The sequence below is a fragment of the Symphalangus syndactylus genome, chromosome 13 (genome assembly GCF_028878055.3).
Source record: "Symphalangus syndactylus isolate Jambi chromosome 13, NHGRI_mSymSyn1-v2.1_pri, whole genome shotgun sequence".
NCBI classification, from domain to species: Eukaryota; Metazoa; Chordata; class Mammalia; order Primates; family Hylobatidae; genus Symphalangus; species Symphalangus syndactylus.
In genome coordinates this window covers 45299205-45318540 of record NC_072435.2, presented here as the reverse complement: position 1 = coordinate 45318540, position 19336 = coordinate 45299205, and the positions used below count along the sequence as shown (strand labels likewise).

The 19336-nt window shown below is 51.4% G+C and overlaps 1 protein-coding gene across 3 annotated transcripts; it reads left to right on the top strand.

Moving 5' to 3' along the window:
• Nucleotides 1-390: 390 nt before the first annotated feature.
• On the top strand, nt 391-19293 carry TMEM161A (transmembrane protein 161A). 3 transcript variants are annotated; one of them, XM_055237404.2, is made up of 12 exons: nt 391-512; nt 4029-4132; nt 5720-5800; nt 6174-6271; nt 6420-6576; nt 8643-8794; nt 17223-17283; nt 17374-17517; nt 17621-17758; nt 17875-18049; nt 18180-18276; nt 18727-19293. In XM_055237404.2, the coding sequence occupies exons 1-12, from the start codon at nt 510-512 to the stop codon at nt 18978-18980; spliced, it is 1464 nt and encodes a 487-aa protein (XP_055093379.1). In that variant the 5' UTR covers nt 391-509; the 3' UTR covers nt 18981-19293. The 3 variants fall into 3 exon arrangements, with proteins under 3 accessions (XP_055093379.1, XP_055093380.1, XP_055093381.1); XM_055237405.2 differs by having other exon boundaries at nt 446-512; nt 17621-17734; XM_055237406.2 differs by lacking the exons at nt 6420-6576; nt 8643-8794 and having other exon boundaries at nt 459-512; nt 17621-17734.
• Nucleotides 19294-19336: the final 43 nt, after the last annotated feature.

Here is a 19336-nt window from a genome sequence, read left to right as displayed (position 1 = left end):
AAGGAAGGAAGGAAGGAAGGAAGGAAGGAAGGAAGGAAGGAAGGAAGGAAGGAAGGAAGGAAGGAAGGAAGGAAGGAAGGAAGCAGCCTACTTAATACTTAGGAGTAAGTACTAAGTACTTCGTCTACTAAGTGGGAGCCATTCAATGTTCTTGATGGGGGGAGGGAGTTCTACTCTCAGAAACGTCCCTTAGGTGGGAATAAATGCTTTCGCTGCAAACCTTTGAGATAACTGTAGGTAAGAGAAGACAGCCTTAAGAGAGGTCGGCCACGCAGGCCTCCCAGACATAATCTTGACTTTGATCGATCAGAACCAGCGTGTCTGAACCACAATTTCCGGCATGCAACGCGAGCGGCCTCCTCGTCTCTGATGATTTGCCGGCTCAAAACATGCTGATTGGCCGCGCGGGATGCTCGTCAGACCAGAGTCGGGCTCTAATTGGTCGAGTTCCCGCGGAGTGCCCGGAGCCCCAGGCCGGTGGGTCAGTGCACCGCGTTCTCGCACGCGTCATGGTGAGCGAGCGTCCTGCGAAGTGGGGGGCTCTGCAGGGCCGGGATCCAGCCGAGGGGGTGCAGGGAGACACTGAGGGAATGGAATGGGGTCTCTTCTTGGGGATTGGAGGCTCTGAGGGATTCGGGGGCACGCTGAAGGCCGTGTCCCTCTCTCTGGGGGCCCTGCTCTCGCTACAGGACCTCCGAGGGAGTCGGCGGGAGTCGTACGCAGGGGGACTGGAAGCCCCTAAGCGTTCTGGGGATTCTGCTCTCTGGAGACCTTTTAGGGGTCCTGCTGAGGGGTCGTGGTCCCACAGAGGAGACTGGGGACCCCAGCACATTTGGAACCTGGTTAAGGCGGTGTGGGGTCCTGTTGGGGGTCCACTCTGGGGACGGGGGTCCTGCAGAAAAGTGGGGGCCGCGCCAACAGGATCCATCGGGGATCCCTGCTATATTGGGGTGTGTGGAACGGGCAGGGGAAGCCGTGGGAGGTGGTCTCGGGGGTCTGGGTGGCCTCAGGGCGGGCAAGGTTCTCAGAGTGGGAGACAGGACAGTTGGAACCTTCAGGTCTCACGCGGCTCTGGGTCCAACCCATTGAGTATGTTCTTAAAACTTAGCCCAGCCCCTGGGGGTCAGGCTGGTGCAGGGAGATGGGGGACTCCCACAACCCTGACGGGACTGGCCTGGGCAGAGAGATGGACGTGGAACTGGAGGGTCCATGCCTGGGACCATCCCTGAGTAGGGGCGCTGGAGATCGCCCTGAAAGAAGGGCATTGATGGCCGGAATTATTGAAAGTGGGGCGTTGTCCCAGGCGGAGGTGCAGGACGCCGTAGGAGATGAGGACACGGGCTCCCGGGAATGAGATGGAGGGAGGTTGCATTGATTTTATCAGGGTTCTTGGGTTCGAGGATCGTAAATCCAGTGAAGAGAAAAGAAGGAGCTGATGGAAGACTCCAGAAAATCCTTGGAGATATCTGCAGAGCCCTGACCCTGAGACAGGAGGCTGGGTGGAGGGCAGGGCCATCAGAACATCCCTGGACAGATGTCTGGGAGCCTTAGGTGGAGAGATGCACCCCTCCACCACCTTTTCCCTTGGGGTGTTTTGGGGGGGGGGTCATTGATGAAGAGCCCAAAGGTCCAGGAAGACCTCTGAGACTCCCTGGGTGCAGGGAGGGCTGAGGAGAGAGCTGAGCCGTGGGGTGGTCTCTAGCTATGCCTGCAGGGTGCAGAACCGAGTTGGGGGCTGACTGTGAGACTGGGAAGGGCCTGAACCACCTGGAAGGGTATGGGATGATGGGTGTTGGGGTCTCCCAGGAGAGCCTGGAGGAGGCTACTGGTTGAGCTCAGCAGAGAGGTCTGGGCTGGAGGTGTCACTGTGCTGAGGTTGTGATAGGTTGGCTGATTAGGTGGTTAAAACCCCGGCAGGTCACAGGAGAGAGGTCGGAGAGAGAGGAGAAAAATAGACTGGGGGGTGGGAGGGCAGGGTCCTAGGGGAAGGGTGGGGCTTCAACAGCCCTGGCCCACTGGCTTGCAGGGGCCCATGGGCTGGCACCCATGGTCCTTAAGTGCCAGCCAGCCAGCCAGCTAGCCAGTCTGCACTAGGGTTCCAGGGAGGGTGAGCAATTGAGGATTTAGAGATGAGAAAAATGGCGCTACCAACCTCATTACTGAAAAAAGATTTCTGGTCTCAGTTTACAAGTCACAGGCACAGAGAAAATGTCCTATTAGTTTGTTATTTTATGTATTTTATTATTATTATTATTTTGTTTTGAGACAGAGTCCCACTCTGTTGCCCAGGCTGGAGTGCAGTGGCGCAATCTCAGCTCACTGCAACCTCTGCCTCCTAGGTTCAAGCAATTCTGCTGCCTCAGCCTCCCGAGTAGCTGGGATTACAGGTGCCCGCCACCATGTCTGGCTAATTTTTGTATTTTTAGTAGAGACAAGGTTTCATCATGTTGGCCAGGCTGGTCTCAAACTCCTGACCTCAAGTGATCAGCCCGCCTCAGCCTCCCAACGTGCTGGGATTACAGGCATGAGACACCGCACCTGGCCTCAGCAGTCATTTTGAATTACCGTGCTAGGGCCGGTACCCATCACGTTAGGGTTTTTCCGACTAAATTTAGCTTATTTATGCCTGATTAAAGGATTATTTTAATAATTAATTTTACTATTAAATAAACTTTATTTCATTTTGATGATAATACCAGAACACTAGTAGACAGCTCTCCTGAGCACATAATTTCACATAATTATGTAATTACTGGCAGCAAATGGGTATTTACTGCATTCAAGTAGGAAAACCCAGCTTCACCACAGACTGATTCTTCTAAAACGTTTAAAAATAAGTATATGAAAATGTGTTCTGAATTAAGAACTGGGTGAGAAAATTCCTAATTAAAAAAAACAGTCATAGCTGGGTGTGTTGGCACATGACTGTAGTCCTAACTGCTCGGTAGGTTGAGGTGGGAGGATCACTTGAACCCAGGAGTTTGAGACCAGCCTGGGCAACGTAGCAAGACCCCATCTCTAAAAATAAAAATAGGCCGGACACAGTGGCTCATGCCCGTAATCCCAACCATTTGGGAGGCCAAGGCGGGAGGATTGCTTGGGCCTAGGAGTTCAAGACCAGCCTGGGCAACATGGAGAAACCCTGTCTCTACAAAATAGACAAAAATTAGTTGGGTATGGTGGCAGGTGCCTGTAATCCCAGCTACTAGGGAGGCTGATGTGGGAGAATCACTTGAACCTGGGAGGTTGAGGCTGCAGTGAGCACCCCAGCGTGCCACTGCACTCCAGCCTGGGTGGCGGAGCAAGACCCTGTTCTCCCCACCACTCCCCTGCCAAAAATAAATAAATAAATAAATTAAAAATAAATAAATAAGCTCACCCCACTCAGACATGTAGGTCTTCACATCAAAACAGGAGGTGGCCAGGAGCATAGACGCCCTTTCAAGGAGTTAATTACAAAGGGAAGGAGAGGGAGGAGGGTGATGGAACCATCAGGGATCATTTAAGGTGGGAGACACTTAGGGGAAGGAGCTACCAGGTGAAGGAGAAAGCTAGAAGCTCAGCCGAGACTCAGTGGCTCCCTAAGTGGGAGTGCGGAGTACAGAAGGCAGTGGAAGCCGCTTTCACTGAGTGTGGCGGGCTCGTGGTTAGGGGCTGGAAGGTGGTGGTGAGGAATACAGGAGACTACATAGGAAGCACCCATTTCCAGATGAGAAAACTGAGACTCCGGGAAATTAATATTATACCTGAATCCATAGCGGAGGCGGGAGGCAAACCCCATGGTCTCCACTGCCCTACACTCCAGCTAGGTGGTGAGGGTGGGTGCTGATCTCTGACGTGGGAGGGCAGGGCCAGGCTAGGTGAGTCCAGGCTTACCCCAGGACTCTCCCCTAAGAAGCCGCTAGAGCCTAAGAGGCTCGCCCTTCCCCCATCCGGCCTGACTTCTCTATAAATAGCCTGGGTTCCTACGGAGGGAGGGAGCTTGTGACCCTCTGGCAGGTGCTGCCAGTCATGTCCCCTCCCCGCAGGCGGTCCTCGGAGTACAGCTGGTGGTGACCCTGCTCACTGCCACCCTCATGCACAGGCTGGCGCCACACTGCTCCTTCGCGCGCTGGCTGCTCTGCAACGGCAGGTGAGCCCCGCCCCGGCGGTGGGAGGGGCCCACGGAGTCACGCCCCCTTCTGGCTCCCCCCGCCCCGCCCCACAAATTGCACAGCCTTGATTTTGGTTGGTGGGTGGTGGGGGGAAAAACGTTGTTGAGGTGTAATTGAAGTACAACGAGCTGCATATATTTGTTTTTTCTTTTTCTTTTTAGAGACAGGGTCTCACTCTGTTACCGGGTCTGGAGTGCAGTGGCCTGATCATAGCTCACTGCAACCTCAACCTCCTGGGCTCAAGTGACTCCTGCCTCAACCTCCTGAGTAGCTGGGACTACAGGTGTGCGCCACCATGCCCAGATAATTTTTTAATTTTTAATAGAGATGGGGTCTTGCTAAGTTGCCCAGGCTGGTCTCAAACTCCTGGACTCAAGCAATCCTACCACTTTGGCCTCCCAAAGTGCTGGGATTACAGACGTGAGCCCCCATGCCTGACACAAACTGTATATATTTGAAGTACACAGTTGGACTTGTTTTGACAGATGTACACATGGGTGGAACCATCACCACACTCCCCGCATCCCTCACTCTTCCTGCCTCCCTGTAACCCAGCCTTCCTTCCACCCCTGCACCTGCTAGAGCTTGCCTGCTCTGGTTTTTGTCCCTGCGTGGGTCTCTGATGCTTTCTGAGAATCTGGTGGCAACTGAATTCTCTCCTGAGAAAAATGTATGTGACAAAAACAAAGGCAAAAAAACACGTCAGAGATGATGGCTCAGGCCCATAATCCCAACACTGGGGGAAGCCAAGGTGGGAGGATCACTTGACTCAGGAGTTTGAGACCAGCCTGGGCAACATGGCAAGACCCTGTCTCTACAAAATATTTTAAAAATTAGCCAGGTATGGTGGCTTACACCTGTGATCCCAGCTAATCAGGAGTCTGAGGCGGGAGGATCGTTTGAGCTCAGAAGGTCAAATCTGCAGTGAGCTGAGATGGTGCCACTGTACTCCAGCCTGGGCGACAGACCAAGGCCTTCTCTCAAAAACAAAAACAAAAACAAAGGCCAGGCAAGGTGGCTCACACCTGTAATTCCAGCCCTTTGGAAGGCCGAGGCGGGTGGATCACTTGAGGTCAGGAGTTTGACACCAGCCTGGCCAACATAGGGAAACCCTGTCTCTACTAAAAATACAAAAATTAGCTGGGCATGGTGGCGCATGCCTGTAGTCCCAGCTCCTCGGGAGGCTGAGGCAGGAGAATCACTTGAACCCGGGAAGTGGAGGTTGCAGTGAGCCAAGATCATGCCACTGCACTCCAGTCTGGGTGACAGAGCGAGACTCTGTCTCAAAAAGAAAAGGAAAAAGAAAATAAAAGTTGCACACACCTGACTTCCTCAGGAGAGTTAGCCAGCAGATTCAGGGGTATCCAAGCCCCCTGAGCCCACTCAGCCTAGATCTGTTGGCCTCACGATTTCCCCAGAATTTCCCCGTGCTGTACCCTCACCTACCTCCCAGTGTTCCCCTGGCCTAGGCTACCCTCTAACTAGAATCCCTGGATTTGAGGTTCACTGCCTCAACCTCCCAACCCCATGCCTGAGCTTCCCTGACTGCCTGTCCTTGCTCTCAGTTTGTTCCGATACAAGCACCCGTCTGAGGAGGAGCTTCGGGCCCTGGCGGGGAAGCCTAGGCCCAGAGGCAGGAAAGAGCGGTGAGTGAGCTGGGCCCCATCCCCAGCCTTGAGAGGGTGGCTTCTCCCCAGGAACGGCCTCACCCCTGCTGAGGGGGCTCCGGGCTCAGGCACACAGGACCGGCCCACCCATACTTCCAGGCGCTGATTGGGCACAGGTGAACCGGGAGACCCTAGTCCAAGGAGATGGTCACTGTCAAGTTAGCATCTGTTTCCTGGCAGTTTACTTTAGCCAGTTCTGTGGCCGGGGTGGGGGTTGGCACATCCCATTATGCAGAGGAGCCGAGGCTGTGGGAAGAGATGGTCTCCACGCCAGCTGCTCTGAGCTCTGAGGGTGGCTGGCCCCAGTGGAATGCGTGCTCACTGTCCCTCTTGCTTGTCACCATCCTCCCAGGTGGGCCAATGGCCTTAGTGAGGAGAAGCCACTGTCTGTGCCCCGAGATGCCCCGTTCCAGCTGGAGACCTGCCCCCTCACGACTGTGGATGCCCTGGGTAATAGCCCAGTCCTATCCCTAAACTCTACTCCTTCAGCCCTGAAGGTCCCCACACCCTCATGGGGATGGGGAGGATTTGAAAGAAGAGTGTTCTATGGGGAGGGGAGCGAGCTGGGCCCCAGGGCTTAGCAGAGTGCCCCCCGCAGTCCTGCGCTTCTTCCTGGAGTACCAGTGGTTTGTGGACTTTGCTGTGTACTCGGGCGGCGTGTACCTCTTCACGGAGGCCTACTACTACATGCTGGGCCCAGCCAAGGAGACTAACATCGCCGTGTTCTGGTGCCTGCTCACGGTGGCCTTCTCCATGTATCCTTCCTCTCTGCTCCCTGCCAGTGGGGTGGGTGGGAGCAGGACCTGAGCTTCCCTGGTTCCCCTAAACTGGTGTGGCAGTTTTCACCTGCTGTGCCACAAACTTCCCCAAGCTTGGTGGCGTGAAGCAGACATTTTATGTGCTCTGGCTCTGTGGGTGGACAGACTGGGCTGGGCTCAGCAGGTCGGTTCATCTCCACTCCACATGGTCATGCCCTTTGGTGGCAGTAGAAATGCCAGGAGGCAAGAGGGAGTGCCTTGCCCAAAGTCACCCACCCCATCCCTGTTCTTTCTACCACATTCTCCTTGTTTAAGGAAATCACCAGGCCAGTCCACAATCAGGGTCAAGAAAGATATGGTCCCTTGGCAAAATTTTAAAAAATATATACTCCAGCCACAGTGGCTCAAGCTTGTAATCCCAGCACTTTGGGAGGCTGAGGCAGGTGGATCGCCTGAGGTCTGGAGTTCGAGACCAGCCTGGCCAACATGGTGAAACCCCATCTCTACTAAAAATACAAAAATTAGCCAGGCGCAGTGGCTCATGCCTGTAATCCCAGCACTTTGGGAGGCCGAGGCAGGTGGATCACCTGAGGTCAGGAGTTCAAGACCAGCCTGACCAACATTGAGAAACCCCTTCTCTACTAAAAATACAAAAATTTCCCAGGGGTGGTGGCGCATACCTGTAATCCCAGCTACTCAGGAGCCTGAGGCAGGAGAATCGCTTGAACCCAGGAGGTGGAGGTTGCAGTGAGCCAAGATCACGCTATTGCACTCCAGCCTGGGTGACAAGAGCGAAACTCCGTCCCCCCCAAAAATTGTGTGTGTGTATATATATGTGTGTATACATATATATATATATACACACACACACGTATGTATGTATGTACATGTATATATATTTGTTGTTGAGACAGGATCTTGCTTTGTTGCCTAGGCTGGTCCTGACCGGCTTCAAGTGATTCTCCTGCCTTGGCCTCCCAAAGAGAACAAACACATGACTTTGGGGACCCAAGTCTGAGGAAGCACAGGAAGAATGCTACTCCTGTGACTTTTGGAGAGGGAAACCTGTCTCAAAATCCACTGGTTCCCCAAATTCCCATGCTTTTTTTTCTTTTTTTTTGAGATGGAGTTTTGCTCTTGTTTCCCAGGCTGGAGTGCAGTGGCATGACTTAGGCTCACTCCGTCTCCTGGGTTCAAGTGATTCTACTGCCTTAGCCTCCCAAGTAGCTGGGATTACATGCATGCGCCACCACGCCCGACTAATTTTTGTATTTTTAGTAGAGTCTGGGTTTCACTATGTTGGTCAGGGCTGGTCTCAAACTCCTGACCTCAGGTGATCTATCTGCCTCAGCCTCCCAAAGTGCTGGGATTACAGGCATGAGCCACTGCGCCTGGCCTGTTTTTGTTGTTCTTGTTGTTGTTGTTGTTTTTTGAGACAAGATATCCCTCTGTTGTGCAGGCTGGAATGCAGTGGTGCAATCAGGGCTCACTGCAGCTTCAAACTCCTGGGCTCAAGCTATCCTCCCACCTCAGGCTCCCCAGTAGCCAGGACCACAGGGGCTACCACCATGCCCAGCTAATTTTTAATTATTTTTTGTAGAGATGGGGGTCTCACTATGTTACCCAGGCTGGTCTTGAACTCCTGGGCTCAAGTGATCCTCCTGCCTTGGCCTCCCAAAGTGCTGGGATTACAGGCATGAGCCACCGTGTCTGGCCCCCATGCTGCATTTTGAGGGCAGATTGGAGATGAAGCCCTTCTATATCTGATTGCTTTTCCAAGGGATGTGAAGTAGGTGAGGTGGGTGAAAGAGGCAGGGTCACCCAGGGCGGAAGGCTGAACAGACATGGTGGCCTGATGAGGCCATCTCCCACTCAACAGGAACCCCCAGCCCACATCCAGATCTGGGATCCAGCACCCCAAAACTGAACTCCTCTAGGTCATCCCCAAGGCCTATTTGTGCAGCAGTGCTTGTTCCCTGGAGTTGCGGGGTCCCAGATGGGGTGTGGTGAAATGGGCAGGGTGGGGCAGTGGCACCTGAGGCCTCCTTAGCTCCAGCCTCCAGCAAGATGTTCCTGACAGTGACACGGCTGTACTTCAGTGCCGAGGAGGGGGGTGAGCGCTCTGTCTGCCTTACCTTTGCCTTCCTCTTCCTGCTGCTGGCCATGCTGGTGCAGGTGGTGCGGGAGGAGACCCTCGAGCTGGGCCTGGAGCCTGGTAAGTGCAGCCCCCAACGTGAGGCCACCGCAGCTGTCACTCCCTCATGTAATCTGACAAAGATGGTTTAACTGGCTCGATGTCCAGCACGAGTAGGCAAAGGAGTGGGCTCCTGGGGCGAAGGCAGTCCCCATTAGTGACCATCTCAGCTCCTGAACCTCGTTGGGCTTTGGGGAAGACAGGACATTCCCTTTCTCACTGTCTCTGATGGACACTCATGGCTATAGCTCTGTTTTCTTTTTTTTTTGAGATGGAGTTTCACTTTTGTCACCCAGGCAGGAGTTCGGTGGCACGATCTTGGCTCACTGCAACCTCCGCCTCCTGCATTCAAGTGATTCTCCTGCCTCAGCCTCCCAAGCTGGGATTATGGGTGCGCACCACCACGCCTGGCTAATTTTTGTATATTTAGTAAAGATGGGGCTTCACCATGTTGGCCAGGCTGGTCTCAAACTCCTGACCTCAGGTGATCCGCCCGCCTCAGCCTCCCCAAGTGCTGGGATTACAGGTGTGAGCCACTGTGTGTGGCCTCTTTTTTCATTTCTTAAAAAAAATATTTATTTATTTATTTTTATTGAGACAAGGTCTCACTATGTTGCCCAGGCTTGTCTCACACTCCTGAGCTCAAGCGATCTGCCTGCCTCAGCCTCCCAAAGTATTGGTATTATAGGTGTGAGCCACTGTGCCCGGCCTCTTAAATGATCCTTTTAACATATAATTTGGACCTCATCACTTTTCTGCCTGGCACCACACTCCCCAGGTCTTAGGAGAAAGACCATAGTCCTCACCGTGGCCCACATGACCCTGCTGACCACTTGAGTTTTACCTTCTCTAATTCTCCCTGCCTTTCAGTTTTTTAAATTATATATGTTTGATATATACAAAGAAGATGTGTATGTCAATTATAAAGCAAAATAATAATATGAGTACCTGCAAACCCACCCCTCAAATAATAAGTAGGTGGGGTAGTGACTGCACCAATCTCCCAGGGGGGCAGTAAGGTTTAAATGAATCAAGATCCGTGGCTAGGGCTTGATTTTTGCCAACCTAGCCCTCGTCACGTGGAATGATGCCCTCTGTGGCCTTTACATGCATTTCTCTGATTACCAAGGAAGTTGAGCACCTTTTCCTGTTTATTCATGATTCATGTCTCTTCTGTGAAATTTCTGTGAAATACCTGTTCACATTGTTGCCCATCTTTGTATCTTTTTTCTCTTTGAATCTTTTTTCATTGTGGTAAAATAGACAAAACAAAATTCACCACCTTAACCATTTTTAAATGTGCAGCTCAGAGGCATTAAGTATATTTAGATGGCCGAGCATGGTGGCTCATGCCTGTAATCCCAGCACTTCGGGAGGCTGAGGCGAGCTGATCACCTGAGGTCGGGAATTCGAGACCAGCCTGATCAACATGGAGAAACCCTGTCTCTACTAAAAATACAAAATTAGTCAGGCGTGGTGACACATGCCTGTAATCCCAGCTACTTGGAAGGCTGAGGCAGGAGAATTGCCTGAACCCGGGAAGCGGAGGTTGTGGTGAGCCAAGATCGAGCCATTGTACTCCAGCCTGGGCAACAAAAGTGAAACTCCGTCTCAAAAAAAAAAAAAAAAAAAAATGTAGGCCAGGCGTGGTGGCTCACATGTGTAATCCCAGCACTTTGGGAGGCCGAGGCAGGCAGATCACGAGGTCAGGAGATCGAGACCATCCTGACTAACATGGTGAAACCCCGTCTCTACTAAAAATACAAAAAATTAGCCAGGCGTGGTGGCTCACATCTATAGTCCCAGCTGCTTGGGAGGCTGAGGCAGGAGAATGGCGTGAACCCGGTAGGCAGAGCTTGCAGTGAGCCGAGAATGCGCCACTGCACTCCAGCCTGGGTGACAGAGCAAGACTCCATCTCAAAAAAAAAAAAAAAAAAAAGTCTATTTAGATTGTTGTGCAACCATCACCACCGTCCATCTCCACAACTCTTTGCTCTTGCAAAACTGAAACTCCAGCCCGTTAAACACTAACTCCCTGTTCCTCCTTCTGCAGCCCCTGACACCCACCATTTTATGTCCTGTCTCTGTGAATGTGACCACTGGGTTCCTCATATAAGTGGCATCATACAGTATTTGTCCTTTTGTGATGGGCTCGTTTCAGTTAGCACAGTGTCCTCAAGGCATATCCATGTTGTAGCAGGTGTTAAAGTTTTTTTTTTTTTTTCTTTTTTTGAGACAGGATCTCACTCTGTCACCTAGGCTGGAGTGCAGTGTTGCAATCACAACTCACCGCAGCCTTGACCACCAGGGCTCAAGTGATCCTCCCACCTCAGCCTTCCAAGTAGCTGGGACCACAAGCACGTGCCACCACGCCTGGCTAATTTTTAATTTTTATTTTTTTCTGTAGAGATGGGGTCTTGCTATGCTTCTTAGGTTGGTCTGAAACTCCTGGCCTTGAGCAGTCCTCTCACCTCAGCCTCTCAAAGTGCTGGGATGACAGGCGTGAGCCACTGGGCCCAGCCAGAATTCCATTTTTAAGACTGAACACGCCGGGCGCGGTGGCTCACGCCTGTAATCCCAGCACTTTGGGGGGCCGAGGTGGGTGGATCACCTGAGGTCGGGAGTTCGAGATCAGCCTGGCTAACATGGTGAAACCCTGTCTCTACTAAATATACAAAATTAACTGGGCGTGGTGGCACATGCCTGTAGTCCCAGCTACTCGGGAGGCTGAGGCAGGAGAATTGCTTGAACCCAGGAGGCAGAGGTTGCAGTGAGCTGGGATCACACCACTACACTCCAGCCTGGGTGACAAAGTGAGACTTTGTCTCCAAAAAAAAAAAAGACTGAACACTATTTCATTGTCTGGGTGGAACACATTTTCCTTATTTGTCCACAGATGAATGCATGGCTTGTTTCCAACTTTTGGCTTTTTGACTAATACTGCTGTGAACCTGAGGGTACAAGTATCTCTTTGAGACCTCATTTTCAATTTTGGAGGGTATATATCCAGAAGTGGAACTGCTAGATTATATGATAATTCTATTTTTAATTTTTTGAGGAACTGCCATACCATTTTATACAGCAGCTGAACCATTTTATTTTATTTTTGAGACAGAGTCTCATTCTGTTGCCCAGGCTGGAGTGCAGTGGTGGCATGATCTCCACTCACTGCAACCTTTGCCTCCCGGATTCAAGTGATTCTCATGCCTCAGGCTCCTGAGTAGCTGGGACTACAGGTGCCCACCACCACACCCAGCTAATAATTTTTTTTTTTTTTTTTTTGAGACAGAGTCTTGCTCTGTCACCCAGGCAGGAGTACAGTGGCATGATCTTGGCTCACTGCAACCTCCACCTTCCGGGCTCAAGTGATTCTCTTGCCTCAGCCTCCCTAGTAGCTGGGATTACAGGTGTGCGCCACCATGCCTGGCTAATTTTTGCATTTTTAGTAGAGATGGGGTTTCGCCATGTTGGCCAGGCTGGTCTTGAACTCCTGACCTCAGGTGATCTGCCCATTTTGGCCTCCCAATGTGCTGGGATTACAGGTGTGAGCCACCGCGCCTGACCACACCCAGATAATTTTTGTGTTTTTAATAGAGACGGATTTTGCCATGTTGCCCAGGCTAGTCTCGAACTCTTGAACTCAAGCAATCTGCCAGCCTCGGCCTTCCAAAAGTGCTGGGATTACAGGTGTGTACCACTGTGCCTGGCCCATTTTATATTTTATATTCCTAGCAGCAATGCACAAGTGTTCCAAATTTCTCCACTTCATTGCCAATACTTCTTTTCTTTTCATTTGACCACTATTTGCATTATTTTCTATCTGCATACATGCATCACACTTTCTTTGCTGAGCCATCGAATGTAGTTGTAAGCATAACCTCTAGTGTCTTGAAAAAATGGAAGTTGATTATTTTAGTTGATATTTGTCTTGAAAAATATCCTTCCCTAAAATCAGAAAGTCATTCTATATTTTCTTTTTTTTTTTTCTTTTCTTTTTTTTTCGAGACGGAGTATCGCTCTATACCCCAGGCTGGAGTGCAGTGGGCGATCTCGGCTCACTGCAAGCTCCGCCTCCCGGGTTCACGCCATTCTCCTGCCTCAGCCTCCCAAGTAGCTGGGACTACAGGTGCCCACCACTACGCCTGGCTAATTTTTTGTATTTTTAGTAGAGACGGGGTTTCACTGTGTTAGCCAGGATGGTCTCGATCTCCTGACCTCGTGATCCGCCCGTCTCAGCCTCCCAAAGTGCTGGGATTACAGGCATAAGCCACCACCCCCGGCCAGTCATTCTATATTTTCTTCTAAAATATTTCGGCCAGGCGTGGTCGCTCGCCCCCGTAATCCTAGCACTTTGGGAGGCTGAGGTGGGTAGATTGCCTGAGGTCTGGAGTTCCAGACCAGCCTGGTCAACATAGTGAAACCCCATCTCTAGTAAAAAATACAAAAAGTAGGCCGGGTGCGGTGGCTCACGCCTATAATCCCAGCACTTTGGGAGGCCGAGGCGGGTGGATCACGAGGTCAGAAGATCGAGACCATCCTGGCTAACACAGTGAAACCCCGTCTCTACTAAAAGTACAAAAAATTAGCCGGGCGTGTTGGCGGGCGCCTGTAGTCCCAACTACTCGGGGGGCTGAGGCTGGAGAATGGCGTGAACCCAGGAGGTGGAGCTTACAGTGAGCTGAGATCGCGCCACTGCACTCCAGCCTGGGCAACTGAGCAAGACTCCATTTCAAAAAAAAAAAAAAAAAGCTGAGTGAGGTGGTGTGAACCTGTAATCCCAGCTACCTGGGAGGCTGAGGCAGGAGAATCGCTTGAACCCTGGAGGCGGAGGTTGCAGTGAGCCAAAATCACACCATTGCACTCTAGCCTGGGCGACAAGAGCAAGACTCCATCTTAAAAATCAATAAATAAAATAAAATATTTCAACTTTTACATTTCATATAAGCTCCTAAACTCCTCACTGTTGCTGATGGACAGTGACATTAATTTCTGTGTTATCATATAGGGGTCAAATTTGAGCGTCTCCATGGACTAACCTTGCTAAAGAATTATATTTTTATTGAATTGCAGATTCTTTTTGGTTTTCTTTTGTCCTGTCTGATCCTTCCCCTTTGGTGTGGCTAGGACCTCTGGATTTTAGAACAGTACTGACGTACCTCCTTTTCTCGTTTCCAATTTCTCAGTTAGCTACTTGGCTCATAAATTTTCAGTCTTTGCTAATTTTATAGCATATATAGCATTTAATGCTGTATATATTTTACCAGGTCTCACTTTTGTTCACCTAGTTTTTTTTTGTTTTTGTTTTTGTTTTGAGATGGAGTTTTGCTCTTGTCACCCAGGCTGGAGTGCAATTGTGCAATCTCAGCTCACTGCAACCTCTGCCTCCTGGGTTCAAGCGATTCTCTTGCCTCAGCCTCCCGAGTAGCTGGGATTACAGGTGCATGCCACCACGCCTGGCTAATTTTTGTATTTTTAGTAGAGACGGGGTTTTACCATGTTGGCCAGGCTGGTCTCAAACTTCTAACCTCAGGTGATCCACCAACCTCGGCCTCCCAAAGTGCTGGGATTACAGGTGTGAGCCATCAATGCCTGGCAGTTCACCCAAGTTTTGACTGATATTTTTTATTATTCTGTTTGGGGTGTTTTAACATTTCCCTTCTGATTTCTGTAGAGATGGGGTCTTGCTATGCTTTGACCTATGGATTATTAAATATTTTTAAATTTTTCAACCATAGACCTTTAAAAAATACATATTTATTTCTAGCTCAATTGCACAGATGGTCTATTTGAAATAATTTCTTTAAAATTTGGTAAGATTTGGCCTATGGCCTGGAATGTGATCAGATTTTGTAACTATTCCATGTTTTCTTGAAGGACATATTCCGTTGTTGTTGTTGTTTGCCTTTTTTCACATGTTCTAATTGAAGGACATATTCCCTGGCTCTATGAGTTTAATAAATTCAAATCTCCATCTTGCCTAACCTTTTGTCTGTGACTTATCAGTCAGCAGAAGTTAATCTCCCTCTGGGACAATAGAGCTCTCAATTTCCCTATCAATTCTGTCAGTGTTTTCTTTATATATTTTGCAGCCTATTCACAAGGTGTTCACAGATTTAGAACTGCTACATTTTCCTGGTGAATCAGCCATTTTATCATGATGTATGGAACCCTTCTATCTTCTAATACTACCTTTTTTTTTTTTTTTTTTTTTTGAGACAGAGTTTTGCTCTTGTTGGCCAGGCTGGAGTGCAATGGCATGATCTCGGCTCACTGCAACCTCCACCTCCTGGGTTCAAGCAATTCTCCTGCCTCAGCCTCCCAAGTAGCTGGTATTACCTGCCACCACGCCCAGCTAATTTTTGTATTTTTAGTAGAGAAGGGTTTTACCATGTTGGCCAGGCTGGTCTCGAACTCCTGACCTTGTGATCCACCCGTCTTGGCCTCCCAAAGTGCTGGGATTACAGGTGTGAGCCACCGTGCCTGGCCTATTCTAATACTACTTCTTAGTCTAGTTTGGCTGGTAGTAGTATAGCCTTTCTAGCTTGCGTTCTTTTGGTTAGTATTTGCTGTATCTTTTTAACATCCCTTTACTTTCAATCTTCCAGTGACTTTATGTCAAGGTATGTCATCCTTTAAAAAACATGTAGCTGGATATTTTCAATGTAGTCTGACAGTCTTTGTCATTTAACTTTAAAGTTTAGTCTATTTACATTTATTGTGATTACTGACATATTTGACTTTGTTTCTACCATCTTACTTTTTTGCTTTCTATTTGTTCCTTTTCTGTTGTTGCAGTTGACATTGGCTGTCAGCCTAATTGTTGTTCCTTTATAGGTGATCTGTCTTAACTCCCTGGCTGCTTTGTGATTTTTTTGTTTTTGGTGTTCTGCAGTTTCACTCCATTGTGTCTAGGTATGGATTTCTTTTTATTTACATGGTTTGATATACTTTGTGTGTGTCTTTCATTCTGCAAATTTCTCAACCATTCTCTTCCAGTAATTCCTTTTATTCTTCATTCCTTCTCTCCCTTCCCTCTGGGGCTCTGATTTGATTTGCGTTGGGCTTTCTGTTCTGTCTTCCTTATCTCTTAGCCTCTCTTCATATTTCTCACCTACTTTTTTTTTGAGTTGGAATCTGAGTGATTTCTTCAGATGTGTCTTCCAGTTCATCAGTTCCTTCTTTGGCTGTTCCTAATGTGCTGCTTAACAACCTATTATTTCAATACTTACATTTTCCCTTTAGAAGAGTTTAATTTGGTTCCTTTGCAACTCTACCCAGTCATCTGAAGGAAGTCTCATGTCACCTGTTCTGTGATTACAGCTTTCATTTCCTTAGTCATTTAACACATAATTGACAGCACCAATTTCTGAAGTCTTTGAGACCTAAACTTGACTGTTGTTTTTCTGTTAACTCTCCTTTATGGTGATTTGTTTCCTTATGCATTTGGTGATTTTGCCTGTGAGCTCATATGAATTTGCTCCTTTTTTTTTTTTTTTTTTTTTTTTTGACAAGGTCTCGCTCTGTGCTGGAGTGCAGTGGCATGATCTCAGCTCACTGTAACCTCCACATCCTGGGCTCAACCCATCCTCCCACCTCAGCCTTCACAGTAGCTGGGACTACAGGCGTGCACCACCACCCCTGGTTTTGTAGTTTTTGTAGAGGTGGGGGTTTTGCCATGTTGCCCAGGCTGGTCTCAAACTTGTGAGCTCAAACCATCCACCCACCTTGGCCTCCCAAAGTGCTGAGACTTACAGGTGCGAGCCACTGCACCCAGCCCTGCTCTTAATTTTTGGAAAATCTTGGGTCCTGAATTGAGGATTCCTTCCTCCAGGAGGACTTTGGTTTTCTCCTGCAGGAGTCCTTCATCCCCCTCTAGATTCCTTCTATAACCTAGGGAGCTCAGGCTCAACAGGTACCCCTGAATGTTCCCAGCCCAATCAGGAGTGTCTGTCTGGTACATTCTGTTTCTTTTTCTTTGAGACTGAATTTCACTCTTGTGCCCCAGGCTAGAGTGCAATGGTGCAGTCTCGGCCCACCGCAACCTCCGCTCCCCATGTTCAAGCCATTCTACTGCCTCAGCCTCTCAAGTAGCTGGGATTACAGGCACCCGCTACCACGCCCGGATAATTTTTGTATTTTTAGTAGAGATGGGGTTTCACTATGTTGGCCAGGCTGGTCTCAAACTCCTGACCTCAGGTGATCCGCCTGCCTCGGCCTCCCAAAGTGCTGGGACTACAGGCGTGAGCCACCGCTCCAACCTTGTTTCTTATGAAGAGTGCTGTGTAACTAGAGCACAAAATTGTCCTTGTGCCTGGCTCAGGGCCTGGCAGACCCTTGTGCAATCCTACCTGGGGAGCAAACGGATGCCTGAGGGATGGGGGGTTAGGGAACAGAGTGGCCTTAGAGACTAGGAATTCACTCTACTCGGTCCTCTTCTTATTGTCCCCAGGTCTGGCCAGCATGACCCAGAACTTAGAGCCACTTCTGAAGAAGCAGGGCTGGGACTGGGCGTGAGTCCTGGGAATGGGGGAGAGGGGCAAGGGCAGGCTGGGACCGTCCCAGGGTCCCCCAGGCAGGCTCGTGACCTGGTGTTCTCCTAGGCTCCCTGTGGCCAAGCTGGCTATCCGCATGGGGCTGGCGGTGGTGGGCTCTGTGCTGGGTGCCTTCCTCACCTTCCCAGGCCTGCGGCTGGCCCAGACCCACCGGGACGCGCTGACCATGTCGGAGGACCGGCCCATGCTGCAGTTAAGTGGGTCGCTTGGTGGGTGGGGGGATTAGGAAGCTTAAGGGAGAGACTGGAGGAGAGGGGGTGCCCAGGCCTCACTCTCTCATGCCCTCACCCCCCAGGTTCCTCCTGCACACCAGCTTCCTGTCTCCTCTGTTCATCCTGTGGCTCTGGACAAAGCCCATTGCACGGGACTTCTTGCACCAGCCGCCGTTTGGGGAGACGCGTTTCTCCCTGTGCGTATTGGGTGGGGCTAGGAGGTAACTGGGACTCCCCTGGGTGCCCCAGCCTCTGAGATTCAGGGAGGAGCCTGGGGAAGATTCTGGGGATCGGAGGCGGCCTTCTTAGTCCCTTGCCCCCGCCCCTCTCCGCACAGGCTGTCCGACTCTGCCTTCGACTCCGGGCGCCTCTGGTTGCTGGTGGTGCTGTGCCTGCTGCGGCTGGCGGTGACCCGGCCCCACCTGCAGGCCTACCTGTGCCTGGCCAAGGCCCGCGTGGAGCAGCTGCGAAGGGAGGCTGGCCGCATCGAAGCCCGTGAAATCCAGCGGAGGGTATGGACGCCCCGATGACCTAGGCCAGCGGGAACTTGGGGCTCAGGGTGGGGTTCCTGGTCCTTTGGGCGTGGAGTCGTCCTAAACTCAGAAGGCCTCCTGTGCAGCCACCCCCGCTACCTGCCCACAGGTGGTCCGAGTCTACTGCTATGTGACCGTGGTGAGCTTGCAGTACCTGACGCCGCTCATCCTCACCCTCAACTGCACGCTTCTGCTTAAGACGCTGGGTGAGATGCTACGGTGTGGGGGTGGAGGAGGGGCGGGGCTGGAAGATAAAACGAGTGGAGGTGGAGTCTGGCGGGGCCCGGAGGAGGAGGCGGGGCCTGGGCAGGAGGCGGGGACTGTGGTGAGGCAGGGTCTGAGCAGGAGGTGGAGTTTGGGATGGGGTTTGCCTTAGGAGGTGGAGCCTGGGAAGGGGTTGGGTCTTGGCAGGAGGTGGGGCCTGGGGAAGGGGCAGGGCATGTAGTGAGGTGGGATCTGAGCAGGAGGTGGGGCCTAAGGTAGGGCTTGCCTTGGACAGGGGGCAGCGCCTGAGGGGGTAGAGGTTGGGCAGGAGGTGGAGTCTGAGACAGGGGTGGGAGTGTCTGGAGGAATGGGCCCGGACCCCCAAGCCAGCCCTGTCCCTCGCCCCCTCCCCCGTTTCTCCGCTCATACCTCGCTTCATCCTCTTCTCCTAGGAGGCTATTCCTGGGGCCTGGGCCCAGCTCCTCTACTATCCCCCGACCCATCCTCAGCCAGCGCTGCCCCCATCGGCTCCGGGGAGGACGAAGTCCAGCAGACTGCAGCGCGGATCGCCGGGGCTCTGGGTGGCCTGCTTACGCCCCTCTTCCTCCGTGGCGTCCTGGCCTACCTCATCTGGTGGACGGCTGCCTGCCAGCTGCTCTCCAGCCTGTTTGGCCTCTACTTCCACCAGCACTTGGCAGGCTCCTAGCTGCCTGCAGACCTTCCTGGGGCCCTGAGGTCTGGTCCTGGGGCAGCGGGACACTAGCCTGCCCCCTCTGTGTGTGCCCCCGTGTCCCCAGCTGCAAGGTGGGGCCGGACTCCCCGGCGTTCCCTTCACTGCAGTGCCTGAGCCGCGGCCTCCCTTGGACGCCGAGTTTCTGCCTCAGAACTGTCTCTCCTGGGCCCAGCAGCATGAGGGTCCCAAGGCCATTGTTTCTGAAGCCTGTGTGCCAGGTTTGAGTGGTGAGGGTGATGCTGGCTGCTCTTCTGAACAAATAAAGGAGCACGCCGATTTTTACAAACACGGTCCGTGTGGTTTGGGACTCGGGTGTGTGCAGGGTGGTA